The 25315-nt window shown below is 35.2% G+C and overlaps 1 protein-coding gene across 1 annotated transcript in view; it reads left to right on the top strand.

The window, feature by feature from the left end:
- Positions 1 to 6276: 6276 nt before the first annotated feature.
- The window catches only part of slc6a6a (solute carrier family 6 member 6a), a 28690-nt gene continuing 9651 nt past the window's right edge, over positions 6277 to 25315 (top strand). The window contains exons 1-11 of the mRNA XM_051901973.1: positions 6277 to 6941; positions 11924 to 12153; positions 14356 to 14490; positions 18146 to 18380; positions 18474 to 18606; positions 20754 to 20888; positions 20972 to 21075; positions 21167 to 21291; positions 22093 to 22205; positions 24765 to 24902; positions 24990 to 25092. Coding sequence (XP_051757933.1) covers positions 11925 to 12153; positions 14356 to 14490; positions 18146 to 18380; positions 18474 to 18606; positions 20754 to 20888; positions 20972 to 21075; positions 21167 to 21291; positions 22093 to 22205; positions 24765 to 24902; positions 24990 to 25092 — 1450 coding nt within the window. The 5' untranslated portion in view covers positions 6277 to 6941; position 11924. The remainder of the gene's footprint in view (positions 6942 to 11923; positions 12154 to 14355; positions 14491 to 18145; positions 18381 to 18473; positions 18607 to 20753; positions 20889 to 20971; positions 21076 to 21166; positions 21292 to 22092; positions 22206 to 24764; positions 24903 to 24989; positions 25093 to 25315) is intronic.

Below are 25315 nucleotides of genomic sequence, written 5' to 3' on the forward strand. Positions count from 1 at the left end.
GTTTAGGAATAGGAATATTGTCCCATTCTTGTCTAATACAGGCTTCTAGTTGCTCAACTGTCTTAGGTCTTCTTTGTCGCATCTTCCTCTTTATGATGCGCCAAATGTTTTCTATGGGTGAAAGATCTGGACTGCAGGCTGGCCATTTCAGTACCCGGATCCTTCTTCTACACAGCCATGATGTTGTAATTGATGCAGTATGTGGTCTGGCATTGTCATGTTGGAAAATGCAAGGTCTTCCCTGAAAGAGACGACGTCTGGATGGGAGCATATGTTGTTCTAGAACTTGGATATACCTTTCAGCATTGATGGTGCCTTTCCAGATGTGTAAGCTGCCCATGCCACATGCACTCATGCAACCCCATACCATCAGAGATGCAGGCTTCTGAACTGAGCGCTGATAACAACTTGGGTTGTCCTTGTCCTCTTTAGTCCGGATGACATGGCATCCCAGTTTTCCAAAAAGAACTTAAAATTTTGATTCGTCTGACCACAGAACAGTTTTCCACTTTGCCACAGTCCATTTTAAATGAGCCTTGGCCCAGAGAAAACGCCTGCGCTTCTGGATCATGTTTAGATATGGCTTCTTTTTTGACCTATAGAGTTTTAGCCGGCAACGGCGAATGGCACGGTGGATTGTGTTCACCGACAATGTTTTCTGGAAGTATTCCTGAGCCCATGTTGTGATTTCCATTACAGTAGCATTCCTGTATGTGATGCAGTGCCGTCTAAGGGCCCGAAGATCACGGGCATCCAGTATGGTTTTCCGGCCTTGACCCTTATGCAAAGAGATTGTTCCAGATTCTCTGAATCTTTGGATGATATTATGCACTGTAGATGATGATAACTTCAAACTCTTTGCAATTTTTCTCTGAGAAACTCCTTTCGGATATTGCTCCACTATTTTTCGCCGCAGCATTGGGGGAATTGGTGATCCTCTGCCCTATCTTGACTTCTGAGAGACACTGCCACTCTGAGAGGCTCTTTTTATACCCAATCATGTTTCCAATTGACCTAATAAGTTGAAAATTGGCCCTCCAGCTGTTCCTTATATGTACATTTAACTTTTCTGGCCTCTTATTGCTACCTGTCCCAACTTTTTTGGAATGTGTAGCTCTCATGAAATCCAACATGAGCGAATATTTGGGATGACATTTCAAAATGTCTCACTTTCAACATTTGATATGTTATCTATATTCTATTGTGAATAAAATATAAGTTTATGAGATTTGTAAATTATTGCATTCCTTTTTTATTCACAATTTGTACAGTGTCCCAACTTTTTTGGAATTGGGTTTGTACATTTTTTTTTTTTTTTTCTTTCTTTTGAAAGGAACTGAAAAAAGCATGCTATTCATTCCAACTAGTTTTAATCTGTTAATTTTCTGTTTTATAGGTTTAATCACGCGTCAAATTCTTTCCAAGCACCCTCTGGGGTTCATGTACCCCTGGTTGGGAATCACTTATTCAGAGTGTTTCCAGGAATGAAGTCTGTTTCCTGCTGCGATCACAGCATTGTTGGAAAATTTGTGTGTCTTAGTTCTCCTGCATTGTTTAAATCAAGCGAAGCATGTGGGGAAACAGTTCAGTGTGGTTCTAAATAGAACTCTAGGGATCTTATCTCAGTTTTAAAGAACGCTTTATGCCAGAAAGGTTCTATATAAGGAGAAATGTCTTAAAACGGTCATATGCGTTTTTACATTTTCAACTTTCTTTAGTGTAATGTTGCTGTTTGAGCAAGAAAAAGGTAAAAAAAAAAAAAAAGTTCTTCTCTATATCAGTGTCACTGTTTCTGAACTCCCTGAAACGCCTTCATTGTAGCCTTGAGTTTTCTTCCGGTCACAGTATTTCTCATCTAAATAATTCCCGCCCAATGCATAAAAGGGGTGTGGCCTGATTGAGTTGCATTAGTTGTTGAAACTGGCAGTTATATTAAGGGGCGTGACATTTCCTAAACACAATCGAAGCGGTTGACCAATCACAACACACGGGTCCAGCCAACCAATCAGAGCACATTGCGCTTTTCGGAAGGAGAGGCTTCATGAAGACAGGTGCGTTTCCCAAAAGCATCGTTAGCCAACTATGGTCGCAAGTTCCATTGTTATCAGCATAGTTCAATGAGTCTGGGTTTCCCATAGTTACAACTAGAGCTGCACGATTAATCGTTAAAAGATCGCGATCTTAATTTATTAATGACAACGATTCGCCCGTGTCTATGACAAAACCATACCGAAACATTCATATCTGTGTTCGTGCTGCCGCGCTGAGCCAGAGAGAGCTGTTTTGAACCACACTGCAGTTATTTCTGTTACAAATATTCAAATTATTACAGAAGTACTGGGATAAAAGTTTAAAGTTAGTATATAAACTCTGATGTCTACGATATTGATCAAAATAGCGATCAAACCACCTTTTGAAACTAACTTGGCGTTTCAAATAACGATCAGTTACATCGTACACCACTAGGTGGCGACAAGTGACTGTTAAAAATGTATTTGTCATTGAATCATTCTAAAGATTCGTTCAAAAACACTGATTCATCCAGTAATGAAACAAGTATTTATTAATGAGTCATTGAATTCATTCAAAACCATTTTTTTTTTTAAATAAAAAAACAAAAAAAAACAAAATCAAGACTTTGAAAAAGGGCTAATGGGTCCCATTTACTTATAGATCATCCCATGATGGGAATATATATATGTATGAAGCGCCTGACAGAACGCTTTAAGGTTCTATATTGAACCCTTCTTTCTAAGAATGAACACAATCTCATGGCAATTTGGTATGTTTTGGCGAATTGGTGGTTTGTGTGTGTCAGCGTGTGAATGAAATCTTTCAGTATTCCCCATGCAGCTGCCCTGTGACACAAACACAGTGCATGTGAGACTGAAAGAGGCTTACTGTGGCACCACATGACACTTCCCATAGTTCACCTGCTTCACATGTCAGTAAAAGTAGAGCTCAAACACTTCACAAAAAATCTCTTGATCAAAATGACTAAAGCAAATCCAGCCACATGACACTGTATAATGCACAAGTAATGACAACATGAATAATTTAACAAGAAACAATGAGCGCTTTGCACACCGCTGCTTATAATTCAATTAAATGCAAGCAAACGCTGCACAAGAGATCTCATCACATGGAAATGTCAGCGTTACACAACCCTTCAGAGCACCAAATACAGCTGGACTCAGCACTCCGGAGCTGAGCTGATTTACAGGTATTATTTTGTCGTGGATAAAAAACAACCTGTTCCATCGCCTCGCTCTTTAATCTCCTCCTGGGTGACCAGAGGCTCCAGGGACCAGCGAGGAAACCTGGCAACACGGTATACAGACATGCTCGCCGGCACACAGAAAAGAGCTCAAATGGGAACTATTAGAATTCTTGTTGACTTCAACATTGCCTTAATGCAGGTATTTCAAAATGCCTCACTGGGCATAATGAAGAAAAGGAGAAATAATGGCATACAAGTCAAGTTTAAAATCATTTAAGAAAGGGATTTCAGACCTCTCTTATATTTCAGCATAAGAAACCATACAAACAAATAGTCACATCAAACTAAGATCCTCTGCCTTTTGCTTTAGCATTATGGGTATCTGAATTAAAAATATTGTTTGAGCAATTTCTGCATTTGTTTTTAATTGCATAGACGTATTCTTTAATATACAACTGTAAACATGATAATTAGTTGTTAACTGTAAGTTACTATACACAGTGAAAGGCAGTGTATTTAAAAAGGCAGTGCATGGTTGATATTAATATGATTTAAGTATGAAATATACAATTACGAGCTATATATAATCAGTGTATTTTGACCATTAAACAAGTATTTTAGATGCTATTTATTCTAAAAGACAGTGCATGTTATTTTAAGTTGATTGATATATTAACATGATATAATTTAAATATGAAATATACAATTATGAACTGTATATTATATAATCACAGAGTATTCTGACCATTCAACAAGTATTTAGATACTACAGTGAAGTTTTAAAAGTAAATTATTGCCTTTTTAAGTTGGTTAATACAACAATATATCATTTAAATATGGAATATAAATATTAAATTTGATATAATTTGAGTATGAAATATACAATTGAGCCATATTATATATAATTTTATACTCTAAAAAATGCTGGTTTAAAACCAACCCAGTTTGGGTTAAATAAACTTAAATCCTCTAAACTGTTTTTACATACTCCACACAAACAGTGGTTTGCATGATAATTCCTTTATTTTCAATCATATTTTATGGTATAGCATATTTTACATCCTTTTTAATACATATTGCCTACGTTTAAGATCTTTTAACAAGTATAAGAAGTAAAAATTAAACATTTAGAAGTAATTCAAGTAATTCGACCAGTCTCTGTTGTCCTGTTTCCACCATAACGGCGCTGGATCTCGTGCCGGAGATGACTCATGTTCAGCGGCGGAACTAATAACTTCAGACCGCCGCCTGCGTTTCACTCGTAGCCGAAAAATGCTGTGACTGACTCCATAACCTGACCATAAATAAACAGTGTACAATTCTGAGAACATATTTTAACATCCTAAGTGTTTTTATTATGTTTCTTTTAGAATAAAATCATAAAATTTTATGCAAGGCATCAGGTGTTTCCATCACACGAAAAGACTGACGCGACACTCGTTTAGGTGACTCACATCACGCCCCTGTGTGTTGCTTTGCATAAAATGAAATGATATACAGAACAATAACGAATTTTTAGATAAAACAAAACGCACGCAAACCCGAGCTGCACTGCTCTCTCCTGAAGAGGGCGCAAAAATGTCATGTCTGACCCAGGATCTGGGTAACACAAAAACTACCCAAACACTGGGTTGTTACGTCTGACCCAGGATCTGGAAATTAAAAATCAGACACATAATTACTAGAAGCAACAATAATAATCAAAAGGTGAACATTTATTAATAAGCAATTTAATAAATGTTTATTATTTACGTATTATTTTATAAACCTATTAATAAATGTTCATTTATTAAACATATTAACAAATGTTAATTTCCAACATATTTTGGGTTCATTTTAAACGAGCAATACAGTAATTTTTAAACAATAGTTGAGTTAAATAAAACTACCCAGCAGGTTAGGCAAACCTTAAACCCAACCACTGGGTTAAAACAACCCAATCATTGGGGTTTGTCCATAATCAACCCAACTTGGGTTATTTTAAACCCAGCATTTTCTCGCGTGTATGACCATTCAACAACTATTTTAGAAACTACAGTATCTATATTTTTGTCAATGTCATTTTAATTTGGTTTATATATTAAATATTACATCACTTTATAAAGAAAAACACAATTATGTGCTGTAGAATATTAGATAACTTTAATAACAAATATAAGATAGCCAAGCTACTAAATTTTTGCACTGATATATTGGATATATTGTTTCAAAAGCATGCAACTTACATTTGTGCACTGACAGATTAACCCGTGTGCATGTATGTGGGGAAAATAATAGAAGCAGCGAGAGTCGGCCGTCCCATAGTGTAATGGCCACAGCTTACACCCCTTGACTAACATCCTGGTGAGTGTGGACACATGGACAGACCATCTGTCTGCAGACAATCGCACACACATGTCATAGCAAAGCATGAATTTGGGTGAGCAAACTCTTTATTATACATCCATAGTGCAGAAATGTACTGCAGTAGCCTCAATTTTCAAATGCCACAAAAAAAGACCTTGATATCCGTGACAGTGTGTGACCTTGGATTGTGATCATTCAGTCATAAGATTTTATTAAAGCAGATAAGAAAAGGAGAGATGAGGACATGCGAAAGCATTGTGGCATACTAGCGTTATGGAAAAATACCACCAACCATCACAATCCTTTGGCTTTGCTGTGATTGGCAGACACGTTCAGCTCAGCATTGTTGCCATATCAGAGTTTGGACGTACCCCACCCCCTCTTTCTTTCTCTTTCTCTAAGTTGATCCCAAAGTTTTGAGTCTAGGTAGATTATCCCCTCACAAGGCCACTGACCCCTACGTGACCTCACTTTAGCACTACCTATATCTGGAGATTTTGCTTTAGCATGGCAACCATTCGACTAAAAATTAAAAACATTTTGGAAATTATTGTTTGTTAGTCATCAAGGTATTATGATGGAACGGCATGCATATATGGCGCTTTGCTTTCCAGTATAGTGACGCAAGCAGCAGTCTCCGTGCTTATTCACAATGCGCATGCGCAAGATCAAACTAGCGATGAGATGTAGAGAGGATGAAGCGGGATCCTTAATTAGGCGGGGTTTAACGTCTGTTTGGATGGGTCTAACTATTAAATCGTGTTTTTTTGTACTCTTAACTGGGTATATTTTTGTGAAATGAGTATTTTTTATTTTTATTTTTTTCAGAATAATTATTCAGGAGTAAATTATTGTACACACCACTGATGAAGCAGCCTGGAAGCAGTCACGTGATATCTGTTACTTTTCTCATCGCTTGTTAAAATGGACTAATCACAGTAAATCATTCTAAAGAAATTGCTTGAAAATACTTACATTCGTCTGTCAAGTACCGATCTTTGAAAGCTAATTAGATTCAAGCGAGACAATAAAAATACATCATGATATTTAAACGAGACTCGATGGAGGTTACAGCTTTCTGTGCCCCCTGCTGGTGTCATGCAAACTCTTATTACCAAGCAACATAATTGTCGCCCAATGGCGCGACGCTCGCGACGCCGACCGATGTGAAGCGAGCGTGTGCTTGTCTCTTTAAGAAACACTCCTGTTGCACGAGAGTCTGGTGTTTTTCCACTCTCTCCGTTATTACATGCGCTCCCATATAAGACAGAAGTCGGGGGGAGAGGGCGTAAAGATTATTTCCCTTGCTTTGTAGCCTCACCAGAAGAAGACAAAAGAACAAGAGACGGACTTGAGCAATAAATTGCATTGTCAGGTGAGTGACACCTTGGACCCATCAGGGCAGTGGAGGCTGATTAAGCGCATCTTTATGTGTACATTTTCATTTACGTTTCAAAAACTCGTTTATTTTTGTCTAGGCATGGTCATTTTTTTTTTTTTTTGTTAAAATATATATTTAAAAATTCAGTTTGATTTGCATCTTTGAGAAGCACGTTTTTTATGTGTAGATTTAATTTTATTCTCTGCTTTAAATGTAAAAAAGACTTTTGCCATTCAACAGTTCTAATTACAAAATAAATAGGATTTTTGTTACACATACATTATCCCTATATTTCAGGTCACCAGCATTGTATTGAAAGCATTGTCTTAGAACAACTAAGTGCTCTCACAGGCTTTTGCAAGCTCAGTGTCATTAAATATTAAATGCATTCAATTTATTTTAGATGCACGGTAATTAAAGAGTACTGGTTAACTGTGTACCAGTCTAATACATCTTAGCAAAACCTTATGACAGCACCCTCAGGACCATCACAGAGCATCACACCACAGCGCGTGCTTTAACTGGTCAATAAAATGTAGGTTAATGTGAATTTCACATGCACTGCTCGTGCATGTAAACATTGACACCGACCCCTGGAGATAGATCGGTCTCAAACCTGTCATGTGAGTTCATGTAACACACAATGTAGGTTATTGGGACACAGTCAAGATTTTAACTTCTTATCTTACCCATTGGCCTGATGTAGTAAATGCAAAAGCCCTCGTTGATGGATATGCATTAGAGATATAATTGCTTCACAAATGCATGTTCATCTTTCACTGTGGCTCGTGCAATGTTTGTGTTTGCCATGCAAACTTGAAATAAAAACTTGTTTAGGGAATTATAATTTATTCCGAATCCGTAGCAGGGTTTCCAATTTTAAAAAATGTTATTTCATTAGGAGCGCGCGCCGGAGAATTAGGGCACGTGCGGGATATTATTTCGAGATCAGACAGATTTAGTTTTATAATGCATGACATGAGAAGATCTGTGCTTTCTCCAATACTCGATATATTTGTGCCACCATCAGTACCTGCTGTGGCAATGCCATACACTTGATTATGATTGTCATATTCATAAGGTATTACAATAGTGCCAATGTCAAATGGTAATATAATTGCACCATGTACTATAGCTGGTTCTTATTGATCTCTAGTGCAAGTTAAAGAAATGAACTTTGTAAAGTATCTTTTTAGTCCCATGTTGTACAAAGTTGGCAAAGTTTTCTGCTCTTACTTTAAAAGATAAATCACTATTGGGATAACTAGACAACAATGAACTAACATCATAGTGTCTGACCTTCCATTATTAATGATCGCGTTAGAGTAAATGTTGTCGTTTCAGTTTATAACATCCCATTTGCTTTATGAAGTTGGCTTTCGAGAAATAAAGCTTAATTTAATCCCCAATTCCACATTCTTTGTGTATTTTAATACATCCAATATTATGTTTCATATCTGATAGTTATTATACAGAGTGTAGCCTAATTTATAACCTTCAGGGGTTTCAAACAGCTGAATTTCCAGACAAGGTTAAGTCAGCTGTCTGCTGTTGTGGCCTTCTGATACATGTCTTATTCTTCTCTGCTTACGTCACTGCTTGATTAAACATGCTTTTGAATAGCTTGTTTTAATAGAGAGCTATCAGCGTTTATCTATATCAATGCTAATGAGAGGTCCTGGGCATGTTTAGAAGGTCATTATTGGGGACAAGGTTGAAAGGCTGATGCTGGCTGAGATAGCGGAGCTGTTAACTTGCGATATTTCTTTGCTCATGGCCACAGCAACATTTGACTAGTATGAGTCATTCTGTGTTCGCTCTGTTGAGGATCTGACCCACACAAACCTGTAAAGTCACCTTTATTTTTTTATAGCGCTTTATATAGAACTGAAATAGTTTCAAAGCAGCTTCACACGATTAACAGGAAATTAATGATGCAGCTGTAGCAAGACAATAGTGTTATTATTCAGCTCAGTTCAGTGTTGATTCAGTTCAGTTCAGTAACTGTGTTCACTTGTAGTTTGGTTCTTTTGTTCCAGACCAAAAAAGAAAGGCAGCGGCTATTTGCACTAAATAAAAGTAGCATATTTTCTTTGCAACAGAAGCTATTTACACTAAGTGAAAATAGCGATATATTCTATTTACACTATATAAACGTTTTATATAGTGTAAATAGAATATATTGCTATTTTCACAGTTCTTTGCAATAAGTGCATGAAATAAGCTGCTATTTATACTTATAAATAGTGGCAGATACTATTTGCACCTCAGTGTTGTTGTATATTAACAGAATGCAATAATAACATAGAGCGTAAATGATAATATGTATTAAAATTATTAACCTTATTGGGACAATAAAGCCCTCCCTACACCTACCCCTAACCCTACCGGCTAAATACTCGTTAGACCCTTTTTTTTCTACTTTTCAAATATTTTCTTTATTTTTATTGAAAATAAATGCCTTTTTGATCTGATTTGTAATGGGAGCGAGTTTGGCAAAAGATGGATTTGAACTCGGGTCAGTCGCATCAAATGCTACTTTCATGCGCCATGCTCCCTACGGCCTACGCCACTGCAGACATTGAGTGGTGCATGTCTTTTTTAATCTTGTGTGGCACAACCAGACATTGGTGGGCGGAGTTAGTGTAAATAGCCTTTGCCAACAAGACAGGCTATTTACACTTAGTGTAAATAGACAATCCGAAAAAGAAAATTATGCATTTAGTCCTGGTTCGCACAGTCTTTTTTAACACTGGACCTAAAGATACATACCTATTTACAAGATGTAATATAAGTCTCTGGTGTCCCCAGAATGGGTCTGTGAAGTTTCAGCTCAAAATCCCCCACAGATCATTTATTATAGCTTGTCAAATTTGCCCCTATTTGGGTGTGAGCAAAAACACGCCGTTTTTGTGTGTGTCCCTTTAAATGCAAATGAGCTGCTGCTCCCGGCCCCCTTTCCAGAAGAGGGTGGAGCTTTAACAGCTCACGCTTCGGTTGCTCAACAACAACAAAGCTGGAGAATCTCACGCAGCCAAAATGAGGATTGTCAGTAAAGGTGTTCAGCCTTACATTGTTCAAACCGGAGTTGACTCAGGAAGAAGTTACAACTTTTAGAATGAAACTGGACGTTTCTGAATGGTTAGTGGATAAATGTATGTAGTTGCTGTGGAGTTGATTCAGCTCATCGACTAGCATGTGCCGTCATGTTCATCTTTTGTGCAAATCCAGCATTGAATTGATCCTCGTTTGTGAAGCAGTCCGGCGTAAAATGACGTCATGTCAACAGCACTCTACTACAACAACTCTTCCTCTTCTCTAAAGCAGCCCAACATGGCCTCACCCACTTTGTTGCGTGTTCTCAGGGGCGGGGTTTATGTAAATTTTAGGGTTAGTGATGTCACCAACCTGGGAAGAAGCTTGTTGTAGTCCCTACCAGCCGTTTGTTGTAGTCCTTGAAAAGCGATTTCTGTAAAAGAAAACATCTTCCTTTGCATTGAACTTTGAGCGTCGTAACTTTGCAGATGTTGTTTATCCTCAAAAAGCAACATTACACACTAACTAAAGTTAAAAAAGTGAAATCATAATCAAGGACCCCTTTAAAAATGCCATTATTTTTCTTAGTATGAAAAACATTTTAAAAATCTAAAGAACTTTTTCCACTATAAATAACCTTTTGTGCAATGGATGTTAAAGGTTTACCATCAATGCAATTTTCAAGAGTGTTGGAAGGAAAAAAAGCAGGATGTTAGTAAGTCTTGTGTTGACCTCCTACTAATAAAAATATAAATGCAAATGGGATCAAACCCGCAATCATACAGAGAAAAGGTCACTGGCCAACTAGGACACGTGTAATAAAGTGAGCTAGTTTATCAGCATCAGTGTTTGAGCTGTCAGTGTGAGTTTCAAACAGGATATCAGACTGTATCAGCTTCCTGCCAGCCTGACTCTCATTTCAGAGCTCAAGTCATACTTTGATTAAAAACAGGCCATGAAACACTGCTGAGCTGGAACACTAGTGGTGGTTGTGTGAAAACGGCAAGCATTTAAAACGTTTCACTGTAAAAAATTTTACACAACATTTTTTCTTTTGTCAAATCAACTTAGATAATTAATGTGGTTCAGATAACTTAATATTTTGAGTTTCTGTTGATTAAACCAATCGCCTTCATTGCATTAACTCAAATTTTTAATTTCAGTGAACTCAAAAATTTTAAGGCAACCAGGTAACTTACTTTTTTAAGTTAAACCAACAATTGTTTTTTACAGTGTATGAAGCTGAAATGTAATCTTAGTTGTAATCTTAGATTTTGAGGCTACTGTGTTATTCAAATGATTTCTAGGAATGTTTTTGCATAAGCTTTGAGCAATCAGCATTGAGATTTGCTGTTTTTTTTTAGCTCTAGCTTCTAGATCTGTCTTATATAACAGCGCATGTCTCAGAGGATGTCATTTTATAGCTCAAACTTTTTGCTTATTTACTTGTTACTTGTTGGGTCTTCATGAAGGTTTTCCAGTTCAATCGCACATATATAATAGCACATTTATGGTACACTACTGCCAAAAGTTTGTTTTCAGTTTATACAATTTTTTTTAATGGTGTTGAGGGCTCTTATGCTCACCAAGGCTGCATTTCTTTAATCTTGAAGTTCTTGAATTTTCAGCATCATTACTCCAGTCTTCAGTGTCACATGATCCTTCAGAAATCATTCTAATATGCTGATTTGCTGCTCAAGAAACATTTCTGATTATCATTGATGAAAACAAGTTGCCGCTTCATATTTTTGTGGAAACTGTGATCATTTTTTTAGGATTCTTTGACAGTTCAAAAGAACAAAACATTTTTTTTTGTAAAATTATAAATGTCTTTACTATGATTTTTGATCAATTTAATGCATCCTTGCTTAATATCTATCAAACTTTTAGGTAGTGTATATCATTCTCAACCCTTTCCCCTCCATCTTTCTTGTTCTCAGTATGGCACAGAAGGAGAAGTTGCAGTGTCTCAAAGATTTCCATAAGGACACATTGAAGCCGTCTCCTGGTAAGAGTCCCGGCACGCGTCCGGAAGACGAGGCGGAGGGCAAAGCACCGCAGCGGGAGAAATGGGCCAGCAAGCTGGATTTCGTGCTCTCTGTGGCCGGCGGTTTCGTTGGTTTAGGCAACGTTTGGCGTTTCCCGTACCTCTGCTACAAGAATGGCGGAGGTGAGTGTGTTTCAGTGTGTAATATGACAACACTTTTACAGTCTTTGTGTACTGTAAATAGCTGCTAATGTCACATGCAAACATGAGCGTGTGACATTAATAACTTTCAGCTCATCGCAGAATATTTTGTTTACAAATCAATCCTATGCTAAAACAGTGTTTTAGTCTGACCTTCTGTGTGGTTTACAAAGTATTTCACATATTAATGCATTGTATTATGTGCTGTGCTAATGAATATATGTATTAAAAGCTATATTTTAGTATAATTTATATACTATCTATTTATAGTATTATTTATTGTTATATTTATTAAAAAATTCAATTAGCTTTTATTTTTATATTTTCAGTTTTAGTGCTTTTGTCATTTTATTAGTTTTAGTTTTCGTAATATTTCTATCTAGCTTTAATTTTTATTTCATTGTTAGTTTAAGCAATTTTGGTTTTATTTAACAAAATTCGGGAGGCGCACGTTCAGGTAATCAACCAATCAGTGCAAGAGGAAGCCGGTATATAAAGCCGTCTCTCACCTCTATCCCGCGACAAGTTTCACAGCATCCCTCCACCACCCCATCACCTCACTCTTGGCTGGTTTCTATCCCAGTTAAGGAGGGGGAGTACTCTGGGTTCGGGCCAAATTCTGAGCTCGGAGCCCTCCCCCGGACAGCACGCCAAATACGCATAAATTACTATACGAATTACTTTATTTTGATTTCATGTACGTGTAAACTCGTGAATAGTAATTTAAACTGGTCTCTCAGTGAGTGTACAAATAAACTAAAATCATGTTTTCAGTAGGGCTGTCAACGTTAACACATGCGATTAATTCAAAATCCTTAACGCATTAAAATAATTTACTGCAAATAAATTACTGAAGCATGCGAAATTGCATCATTAATGTAACTTACATCACGCAGTTAGATGAGCTTAGAAGTCCAGGCTCATTATTTCAGAGATGGCAGAGAGACTGCGATTTCAGTGAATTATTCATTCCAGTGTCTGTTTCACTTTAAAACACAAACTCTCTGTCATATTCTGTGATTATTTCTGAAGAGCGCGAGCTCTGTGTGAAATACAGACTGCATGAAACACCGCTGTATGGCCAGATGATACGCAAACTATGTTTCTCGGCTGGATAAAGCAAACCAGCGTCTCGCTAGTAAAGTTTTGATGGATGAGGATTGCAATTAAAGTAAAGACGATTGCGGTGACTTACAGGAGTCGTACATTAAGCACGTGTGAGTCCGTTATATTGATGCGCTAACAAATCATGCTCACACATTGTATTAATGCACAGACACATTTCAGTACATTCATGTTGTTTCCACACACATTCAGGATAATGTTTGGATTTGTCCGGTGTATGTTGCTGTGTATAGTAATTCTGAATGGTTTACTGTAGTATATGCAGTCAGGTCAAGGAGGGGTTTTTTGGCATCTTCATGTGGTCCTGTTCAGTATCCCAACTTGACTTGTCTAAAATGTAAATAAGCTGTTTGCTGTTGTACTGTACACACACTTTGTACACTGTAAATTCTGTTTTTATTTTCAAGAGTGCTTTGGTGTACATAAATGTATGAATTATATGGACTCCTTAAATCATTTGGTTATTTGGTGTCCTTTTGGATTCTGCAAGTGTCCTTTTTTGGAAAGACACCTAAATTTACCTTGAAAAAAAGCTGAAAAATACATTTTGTGAGAATCACTCTTCAATCTGATGGTTTACTTTGTTGGATATAGACAATGATGGCAAAATGGACGTGTTAAACAAGATAAATGGCGTATGCTTAATTTCACGATAAGTGTGCGATTAATCAAAAGGATGCAAGTAATTGCTATTAAAAATGTTAATCTATTGACAGCCCTAGTTTTAGGTAGTGTAAGTCTGTGGGGTTTACAGTGCCGAAATGTGAAGCTTATATGAATTCTTTCATACAAGAAAGTGTTTTATTTGAGAAGTGAAACTGTATAAATTGTCATTTTAGTGGTAGGACTACTTTTTAAGGTGGATGAACTTCTGGTTACTACTGTGTATTTTAATGTGGACCCCATAGACGACCATTATAAGTGCATTACTGTAAAAATTTCTTCATGTTTTGTTCATTTTTTTTGTTTGTTTCTGGTAATTTAGCCTCCTTTAATGCGTTTTTCTTTGCTAAATTTCTGTATTGTGTCACCTGTCTTATCTGTTGTTATTTTTTCCAGGTGCATTTCTCATCCCCTACTTCATATTTCTGTTTGGCGGAGGGTTACCCGTCTTCTTTCTGGAGGTAGCGCTCGGCCAGTTCACCTCTGAGGGAGGAATCACCTGCTGGGGGAAACTCTGCCCCATTTTCACTGGTGAGACAAATGGATGGATTGAGAGAGTGAGGGAGGGAGGACGAGACAGGTCTGATGTTTAGTGACTCATCAGGCTCAAGCACATTTTAATCGGCATAAATCATATTTCATGATACTCCCCTTCCCCCTACCGGTTACCCGCGGTCCCTCACGGCAGCTTCGACCAATCAACACGGCCGTTACTGTGATGCGCTTCGAGTCTGATTGGCTGCTGAGGTGGCTCGTTAAACTGATCTTCACTCTGACCTGTTTTCAGCATCTGCTGCGGTTGCTAAGCAACTCTAGAAGACGCGGTGTTCTTTTCAGATGTGTCGTCGTGTTCGATTCTGCATGTTTTTGTTCTGTGTGTGAGCAGGATGCGGGTCACTCATACACACACACTACATGTGCGTTTAATTCCCCATCATTTGTTTGCTTTCCGCCGCTCTCTGCTTTAGAGTGCTCTGACTAACACCCCGCTCCGCATTTGGACATGTATTCTGATCTCCATGGCAACAGCCTGTGAGAGGTGACTGATGGGATCTCCTCCGGTGCCGCTCAGAGATATTCTGCCCAGGAGCCAAAATGGAGTGGATGTGTTAGGAATGATTTGATGAGAAAGAACAAGGCGGATGGTGTTTCTTAGAGCAGGGCATTTCAATTTTTAGATGTGATTTTCATGTATTAAGCTCTAATTAATACTGTGGAAAATTAATATTATAAATGTGTAAAATATTTAGTTTCTATTACATTGTTGCATTTTTCCTACTTACTCTAGTACTGTACTGTGTAATGCATTAGTTTATTATTTATTTAAATCAAGTTAATTTAATTTTTTTTATTTTAATCAATTTTAATGTTTATTTTAGTTTGTTAGTTACTTAGTTTAATCTTATTTGTATTTATTTATTTTTACATTTCTTATTTATTTAAATCAATTTTCTTATTTATGTAGTTATATAAAAACATTTTATTAAAATAAATAAATGAAAAAAAAATATTTATTAATAATATAAAATAAATAATACAAATTATTAATAATATAAAATAAATACATTCAAATAATTTTAATGTATTTATTTGGATTCAAATAACATTTTATTTATTTATTATTTATAATCATTTTATTTATTTTTTTCAATGTAATGTAAAATAAATAAAAAATTAATGCATTTGATTAAAAAATATTGACAAAAATATTTAAACAATCTTTTTAAATTAATATATTTTAATCAAATGCAAATCGGATTAAAATGAATTTTAATCTGTTTATTTATTTAGTTTAATCTTTTTATTTATTTTTTACATTTCTTATTTGTTTAAATCAAATGTTTTTATTTATAGTTATATAAAAAATTTTGATTAAAATAAGTAAATTAAAATTATTAAAATAAATAAATAACAAATTAATGCATTTGATTAAAAAATTATTTAAATAGAAAATATATATATATTTTTAAATTAATATATTTTAATCAAATGCATTTATGTAATTATTTTAATAATTTTTATTATTTATTTTAATCAAATTTGTTTATTTTTATTTAAATAACATTTTATTAATGTATATTAATGTAATGTAAAATAAATAATAAATTATTAATTAATTATATAAATTATTAACATATTATATTATGATTTTAATATCATTTTATTAATTTATTTTAATGTAATGTATTAATTTATTATTTATTTAAACATTTATCATTTATTCTTTAATCAAATTTATTTATTTTGATTTAAATACCATTTTATTTCTTTTTTTTAATGTAATGTATTACATTATTATTTATTTATTTAAATACTATTTAGCTAGATTAATACTATTTTTATTTTTTATTTTATAGAATAATAATCCTATTATTTATTTTTTACAACTTTTCCACGGACCGCCTAGCACTCTCTCAGTTTGATAAGCCCTGTCTTAGAGGATATTTTTATTACTTTGGTACCCGAACTCTATATGCACACATGCACGGGCACCTCGCTCACGTGACTGTGTTTTATTTAGCACATACGAGTGGTATTTCCTGACACCCTGAGCCCATTGTCCCCTTTCACGCAATGATTATGTTCTTAGTCTCGGCGGCAGCTGACCGATCTCTCTTGAGCATGCAAACGCATCTACAAAAGAAGTCCTGCCCTTGCATACTCAAACGCACGTTTGGCATTCTGTTGTCAGCTGTCACAGTGAGCTCCTGGCACCGCAGAGCGGGCGAGTGGCACTTTGAATTAATTATAGCATAAAACTGGCATTCAGCCCTTTGACTGCCCTCAACCCTAGAAAAATACAGTTCAGACGCAGATGTGTCAGAGCCAACAGGTGAAGCTTCATTGCTGTGAGAATAGAGTCGTTTCAGCTGTGTTTGGCTCATTAAAACACAGCAGGGCCCTCGGAGAGAACACTGTGCTCCGCTCTGCTTTGATGTGGCACCTCTCCTCGTGATTTAAGATATCATTCATGTCTGTAACACAAACAGTGACAAGTTACATGACGTGCAAGAAGATGCTTGTCTTATCATTTATGACCAGCTCTAATCCTGGCAGATTAATGTTTTAATGTTAATCTGTGTTGGTAATATAATGACTACAGGTTTGTTAAGCCATTGTGCATTGAGTGACTTCACTGGTTAGTTAGTTCCTGTTAGTTCCAGTACAGCACTACAGATTGCTTAGAGAACAAGTGTCTGCTGAAAATGATTTAAATAAATAAATAATAAATGAATGCATTTGATTAAAAAAATATATTACACTATATATTTTTAATTAATATATTTTAATCAAATGCATTAATTTATTATTTATTTTAATCATTTTTATTTATTTATTTAGATTTAAATACCATTTTATTTATTTATTTTAATGTAATGCATTTGATTAAAAAAAATTAAATATTTTTTTAATTAATATATTTTAATCAAATGCATTAATTTATTATTAATTTATTTTAATAATTTTATTTATTTATCTTAATGTAATGCATTAATTTATTATTTATTTATGTAAATACAATTCTATTTATTTATTTAAATAAAATATTTATTTATTTATTTAGTTATATAATATCAAATGCATTCATTTATTAATAAAATAAATAATAAATTAATGCATTTGATAAAAAAATTAAAAAATTTTATCAAATGCATTAATTTATTATTTATTTATTTTAATCATTTTATTTATTTTGATTTAAATAACATTTTATTTATTTATTTTAATGTAATGTATTAATTTATTATTTATTTATGTAAATACAATGTTTTTTATTTATTTAGATAAGCACTACATATTGCTTAGAGAACGAGTGTCTGCTGAAAATGATTAAAATAAATAATAAATTAATGCATTTGATCAAAAACATTATTTAAAAAATTATTTAATATTTTTTATAAATTAATATATTTTAATCAAATGCACTAATTCATTATTTATTTATTTGAATAATTTTATATATTCACTTATTTATTTTGATTTAAATAGCATTTTATTTATTTTAATTTAATGTATTAATTAACAATTGGTGCAACCCTATCATTTAACAATTTCTTTGTTTTGTTTGTATCATTTTGAATGAATCACTGATGAACTGTGAACAATTAGACCATAAATGTGTATTAAGAAATTAAATTGGATGAATGTTGATTCCATGTTGACTTGTAATGTGTGTCTGCGACAGGAATCGGCTACGCCTCAGTCGTGATCGTGTCTCTGCTGAACATCTACTACATCGTGATCCTGGCGTGGGGTTTGTATTACCTGCTGCAGTGTTTCCAGCACGAGCTGCCCTGGGCCCGCTGCCGGCACAGCTGGAACACGGAGAACTGCGTGGAGGACACCGTCCGCAAGAACAAAACCCTCTGGCTCTCCGCTAACGCTGCCAACTTCACCTCGCCGGTCACCGAATTCTGGGAGTGAGTATCGTGCGCGTAGGTGCGTCGTCCTGAGGCTGTGTGTACGGGACGGACGCTCTACGCCCGTTCTCATCACTCTGATATCGTCTGTAGGCGGAACGTCCTCAGCATCTCTTCAGGGATCGACGAGGTCGGCGGTCTGAAGTGGGAGCTGGCGTTGTGCCTGCTGGCCGTCTGGATCATCTGCTTCTTCTGCATCTGGAAAGGAGTCAAATCCACCGGCAAGGTGAGGGAGAGGACGAGAAAAGTCCATCAAAATGCCTCATAGTGACTTGTTTTAATAAAGCAGGGGCGTAACAACCAATACACTTTTAGAAATGTCTAATTTGTTAACTCTCCCACATTTTGAAAAGTAATCAGTATATTTTAAGAGCACAAACTGTAGCTGACCACATAAAGTGACCAAGCAGAAGCCAATTGGTTGTTGCAGGCAATGTGTGTGTTCCTTTCAATTAATCAGACTTAATTAATATTCATGAGTCAAGCTGATAGCTTTTATAATATTAAGTGTATGTACATATTATATTTATTTATAATATTACCCAAATTATCAGGTAGGTCCTATAACCATGCTGTAAAGCCTTGGTTCCTTCCCTGACAGCAACATAGTGTGGCCCAGATCCGGCCCACATCTGGTCCGTGTGTAATCCACATGTACCACTATGTTGCTGTCTGGGTTTGGATGTTACCATGTATTTGATTACAGAAGTAGCTAAGAACAATAATATGGTCAGATATTTTTAATGACAGTACTGTAGGATATATATTAGGGCTGCATGATATTGTTTCAGCATCGACATATGTCGTCATATATCGAGAATATGCAATGTCAAGTAAGCAGGAATCTTAGTTGATCCGCGATCCGTACAGTCTAGCCCCCACGGTTCGGAACACGTGATTCTCGGATTAATAGCAAAGTTTAATCATCATAGAGAAAGTACAGTATTGTTTTTTTCTTAGAAATACACCTGAAAAAACGGGTTTGTCTTATATTCAGGGTCTAGACTTCTACATCAATAATACACCCACAACAATAGGTGGCGCCAAATACACGTAAAATGAGTGTGCCCGGAAAAATACGGTGTCAGAGTGTAATGTTAGAAGATTGCGAGCGCAAAAAGACAGTCTTAAAAACACTAACAGTCAAAGACAAGCTTAAGGGCTGTTCACACACAATGCGTTTTTCCATTCCAGTGTGCTACTTTTCCTTTGTTTTTCTATGTAAACGCGCTAGACAGACGTGTATGACCGTTGCGCTCGAGTCTTTTGCAGCGTCTCACGCATGACGGAGTTCTAAACACACGGCGCTCAAATCAGTTCAATTCCACTACACGCATCTCGTGTTTTTCAAAGCAAAAACACAGTCACTTGTGTCTTAAGTGAACATAAACAATTGAAAAAGAAATCGGATGTATCATTATATTGGATCAGTGCATTCGGTCTTAAAGTGACAGCAGCCTAATATTCCTGCTGCCGTCGGTGTCATTAATGTTAATCACACAACAAACGTCAAAGAGAAAATCATTTTTGTAGCTATAACATGGATTAATTGTATTATTTTTATACTGTGAAGACTATGCAGTGTTATTTTACATTTTAATTATTTAATTTCTGTACCTAAATACTGTTAGACTTACCTGAAAAACAAAAAAACATGTTTATTTAATTTGTATCTTTGTTCTATTGTATTTATCTATGCTTGTAATTTGTTTATTTTCTATGCAGATGCATTACCCTACAAAATCACCCCACTGATTCTAGAATGATTCATTCTTTCCAAATAGAGCTATTCAAGTCATCTGGTAAAATTTACATATCGCAATATATATATCAGGAAAACAAAATATCGCAATGTCAGTTTTTTCCAGTATCGAAGATTCAGTGTTTTCTAATTGAAAATACAAGTACATCATGTAAAAAGCCACAGCTGTCATAAGACATCCCAAGATAATCAAGGCTTTATACAGTCATCTAAATAAAAAGAGACATTTTGGTGGTGCACATGAAAATATCACTAAACTTATGTTTCCTTTAGTCTAGTAACTGTGTAGGATAATAATCATGGACACACACTGAGCCTCATTCATTAAACACGAGCAGAACTGATTTCTGTGTAAATCATCTTTTGTAAAACCATTCAATTCAGTGCAGTGCTTAATGAAAGAATGATTTTGAGTGAATTACACAGAAATCTGCTTGTGCTTCATGAAAAAGGTCCAATAAATGCACACTTTCACAAGCCTTCGTTTCAGAATTTGCAGCTCTCTGTGGGTTTCATTTGTGAATAAGGATTGCTTTACGTAGGTGTGTAATTATTTTATTTCTATAATGGAAATCCACGAACGCTCTGCCCTCTTCTCGCTCTGTCTGTAGGTGGTTTATTTCACAGCGACGTTTCCCTTCCTCATGCTGATTGTGCTGCTGGTTCGTGGTGTGACTCTGCCTGGGGCAGCCGAGGGCATCAGGTTCTACCTTTACCCGGATCTGACCCGCCTAAAGGACCCTGAGGTACAGAGACACAGAGAAAACAGTCTTTGTGCACTGTTATTTTACATTTGAAGCAAACTGCAATCTCTCTCTCTCTGATTTAGGTGTGGATTGATGCAGGCACTCAGATCTTCTTCTCATATGCTATTTGTCTTGGTGCAATGACATCACTGGGAAGCTACAACAAGTACAAGTATAACTGTTACAGGTGAGCGCTTGCTGTTGTGTGTTACTGTTTTATATGTTTTTATATCTATATGTTGTGTCTATTTGTTCAAACATTGTGTGTGTGTGTTTAGGGACTGCATGCTGCTCGGATGCCTGAACAGCGGTACCAGTTTCGTGTCAGGCTTTGCCATTTTCTCTGTCCTGGGGTTCATGGCACAGGAGCAGGGCGTGGCCATCGCCGACGTGGCCGAGTCAGGTAATCCTTAGGGTCAAAGGTCACCAAATCTGCTCACAAGGAATTCTTGGAATGAGAGAAAGAAGGGAATATTGATATAAGAGTGTGATAAATCTAATGTGTTATATTTTATTTAAGGCTCTTTCATCAGCATATATTTCTCACAATTGCGAGTTTATATTGCGCAATTCTGACTTTATAATTCGCAATTGTGAGCTTATATCTCACAGTTTTGAGAAAAGAAGTCGAAATGGCGAGTTATAATGTCAGAATTGCACAATATAAACTGGCAATTGCGTGATATAAAGTCAGAATTGCGATATAAAGTCAGAATTGCATGATATAAAGTCAGAATTGCGTGATATAAAGTCAGAATTGCGATATAAAATCAGAATTGCGATATAAAGTCAGAATTGCGTGATATAAAGTCAGAATTGCGATATAAAGTCAGAATTGCGTGATATAAAGTCAGAATTGCGTGATATAAAGTCAGAATTGCGATATAAAGTCAGAATTGTGAGAAATAAAGTCAGAATTGCGATATAAAGTCAGAATTGCGTGATATAAAGTCAGAATTGCATGATATAAAGTCAGAATTGCATGATATAAAGTCAGAATTGCGAGATATAAAGTCAGAATTGCGATATAAAGTCAGAATTGCGAGATATAAAGTCAGAATTGTGATATAAAGTCAGAATTGCGTGATATAGTCAGAATTACGTTATATAAAGTATCTTTCTTTGCATGCTATATGTATATCGTATAAATAATAATAATATACTTCTTTTTAAATAATATATCATTTACTTCTGTGTCTCTCAGGTCCTGGTCTGGCCTTCATCGCGTATCCAAAGGCCGTTACAATGATGCCACTGCCGACGGTCTGGGCGATACTTTTCTTCATAATGCTTCTGCTGCTGGGCCTAGACAGTCAGGTTAGATCAACACACAAACACACACCTACGTTTCCCGTTGACTTGTCTGGCTCTTAAATTAAAGGGATAGTTTACCCAAATTCGATCATTTAATCCCACTCAAGTCGTTCCAAACCTGAATAACTTTCTTCTGCATAACAAAAAAAAAAAAAAAAAGAAGAAGAAGAAGATATTTTTTGGTCAACTATTTCTTAAGAAAAACATCCAAGACAAAGTTACCACCAAAGTATAATTGAGAACTCCATTACGTTTCCAAAGCTATAAAAGCGCAACCTCTGAGTAATAAAAATGTCCTCTGCGTGGTGTGACATATGAGTGTCCTGGTGTTGGAATGAAAGAGCGCAAACATTGAGATGGTTAAGCCGGCAGATCATAACTGTACAGCATAGCGTTCGGTCCTGATGTGAAACATCATCTCTCTGCGGCTGGGAGCCAGCGTTGAGGAATTACACTGTCATATTTCGGGCAGCCTCCCACAAACACACCCTCACACTCACATATCACGAGACGGTGAAGTTTTTTCAGTCTCATATGACTTGCTGAAAAGCCAGCGTGCGAAGGATCACATTTCCTTTTGGGTATGTGTGTGTGAAATTACACCTACATCACACACGCACACTAAGAGCAACAATGGGACATAAATAAGATTGCCATTGTTATGAATGTCATTCACTCTCCACTGGGCAATGAAAATAATTATAAACCCTCAGACTGTGTTGAAACACAGTTTTCCAGAGTTCAGGGTCAAACGAGGTGGTGACCTCATGCATAAGCTGTCACCATTGTTCATTCACTGAAACACTTAACCTCAGATGACTCCAAGAGGCTTGTCCATGTAAAGCAGTGCAAAAATTTCTCAAGACCTTTATACAACTGAAAACATTTGAAAAAATATTATGAATACATAACATTTTGGGATTATGCAACGCATCATTTCTTTTCCCCCTCCAGCTGTTTGGCCTTTCTACAGTCACAATACCAAAACTGTGATTAAAACAAAAACTGTGTAAACACTAACAATGCTGTACTGTTGGTCACTAGTAGGCGTCTGTACTTGACTGCAGTATCCAATGTATCACATGACTTATGCTTCACAAACATTGGTATTGTCCAAATAACAAAACTTAAATGGTTGTTTTGTTCTGTCAGTCACTCAGTATGAACACCTCTGTATCTGTATTGTCACGCCAGGCTTTAATTAGACATGCGATATAGCAACAAGTGACAAAAGCCATCTAAATTCCTTTTTTTTATATTTTTTTTATACATGTAATAGATTGAATAGATTTTTAATTGAGTTTTGTTGTAACCAAACAAACGCAACAAGTAACCAGTGACAGGTCATTTCATCTGCTTTACATGAATATATATTATATATTACATAAATTTATATGTGTGTATGTATTCAGCATTTTCAATGACATATTGGTAAGGACGTGGTTTAAGTCACAAGTACTTACCAGTGTCGTTGTTGTTAACAGAAACTATTAAAAATTGTTTTTATTAATTAAAATTATACTGAAAAGAAGTTACAAAAAAAAAAATATATATATATATATATATTAGATGAAAAACTTAAACCTAAAAAACTTAAATAAAATTATTAAAATTATTATTAAAAAAATGTTAAAAAATAAGTTAAAATTACTAGAACTTAAATAGAAATAAATTAAATCTAAATAGAAGTAATTAAACAAATAACTTTTGTTTATAAACAAGGCAATAAAAATGGCAAAATCACACACAATTACTAAAATTAAAATGAAAACAGAAAATATAAGTAAATTAACTGAAATAAATAAATTTAAGTTGAAGTACTAAACTTACTAAAACTGAAATATAAATAAAGCTAAATAGAAATATTTTTTAAAAAGTAATAAAAATGGCAAAAGCCCATAAAAAATGACTAAAAATAAAATTAAAATGAAAACAGAAAATATAAAATAAATAAACAAACAGACTCAAACTAATAAGTTTAAGTTGAAATACTAAAAGTACCAAACTGAAATATAAATAAAGCTAAATAGAAATTTAAAAAAAAAATGGCAAAAGCTCCTAACAAAATTGCTAAAAATAAAATTAAAATAAAAACAGAAAATATAAGTAAATTAACTGAAATCAACTTAAGTTGAAGTTGAAAATAAGTTGAAAGTTGAAGTACTAAACTTACTAAAACTGAAATATAAATAAAGCTAAATAGATTTTTTTTTTAAAAAGTAATAAAAATTGCCAAAGCCCATAACAAAATTACTAAAAAATAATTAAAATGAAAACAGAAAAAAAACAGACTCAAACAAAGTTGAAGTTAAAGTACTAAACTGAAATATAAATAAATTATACAGAAAAAAAAAAAAAATATATATATATATATAGAAATATAAATAATTACAAAAAATTATTATTATAATAATTATTAAAAATAAAATTGTAATATAAAAAAATATATATAAAAAACAAACAAACAAAAAAAAGGAAATATTAATAAATACTATAACAGTATACAAACAATGTGCTTACTAATTCAATTCCATCGTGTGTGTGTGTGTGTTCTCCCATCAGTTTGTAGAAGTGGAGGGTCAGATCACCTCGCTGGTGGACCTGTACCCATCCCTCCTAAGGAAGGGATACCGGAGAGAAATCTTCATCGCTGTTATCTGCGTCATCAGTTACCTGCTGGGACTCACCATGGTCACTAAAGTAAGAGGAGTGTGTTCACGGTATGGATTTCACCCCTCCGGCAGCAGCTGAATGCTGAATGTCCATATGTCTCTCTCTCTCTCTCAGGGTGGCATGTACGTCTTCCAGTTGTTTGACTACTACGCCGCCAGCGGTGTGTGCCTTCTCTGGGTTGCATTCTTTGAATGTGTTGCAGTAGCCTGGGTTTACGGTAAATACACACTACACGAGGTTTCAGTAAACAATGCTTAAGTAAACAAGACAAACGAGAATGTCGTGTGTGTGACACAGAAAGACGCGCCAGTATCGAGTTCTCTTTCGCGCTTGAACAAACAATAACACACAGAATTATGCCAAAATGCCCGTTTTGTCGAGTATCCTCATAAGAGCAGTCTTAAATGAACTTAAAGAGTGAGGAAATGAGATCAGCATCA

Source organism: Ctenopharyngodon idella, chromosome 8, assembly GCF_019924925.1.
Source record: "Ctenopharyngodon idella isolate HZGC_01 chromosome 8, HZGC01, whole genome shotgun sequence".
Lineage (NCBI taxonomy): Eukaryota > Metazoa > Chordata > Actinopteri > Cypriniformes > Xenocyprididae > Ctenopharyngodon > Ctenopharyngodon idella.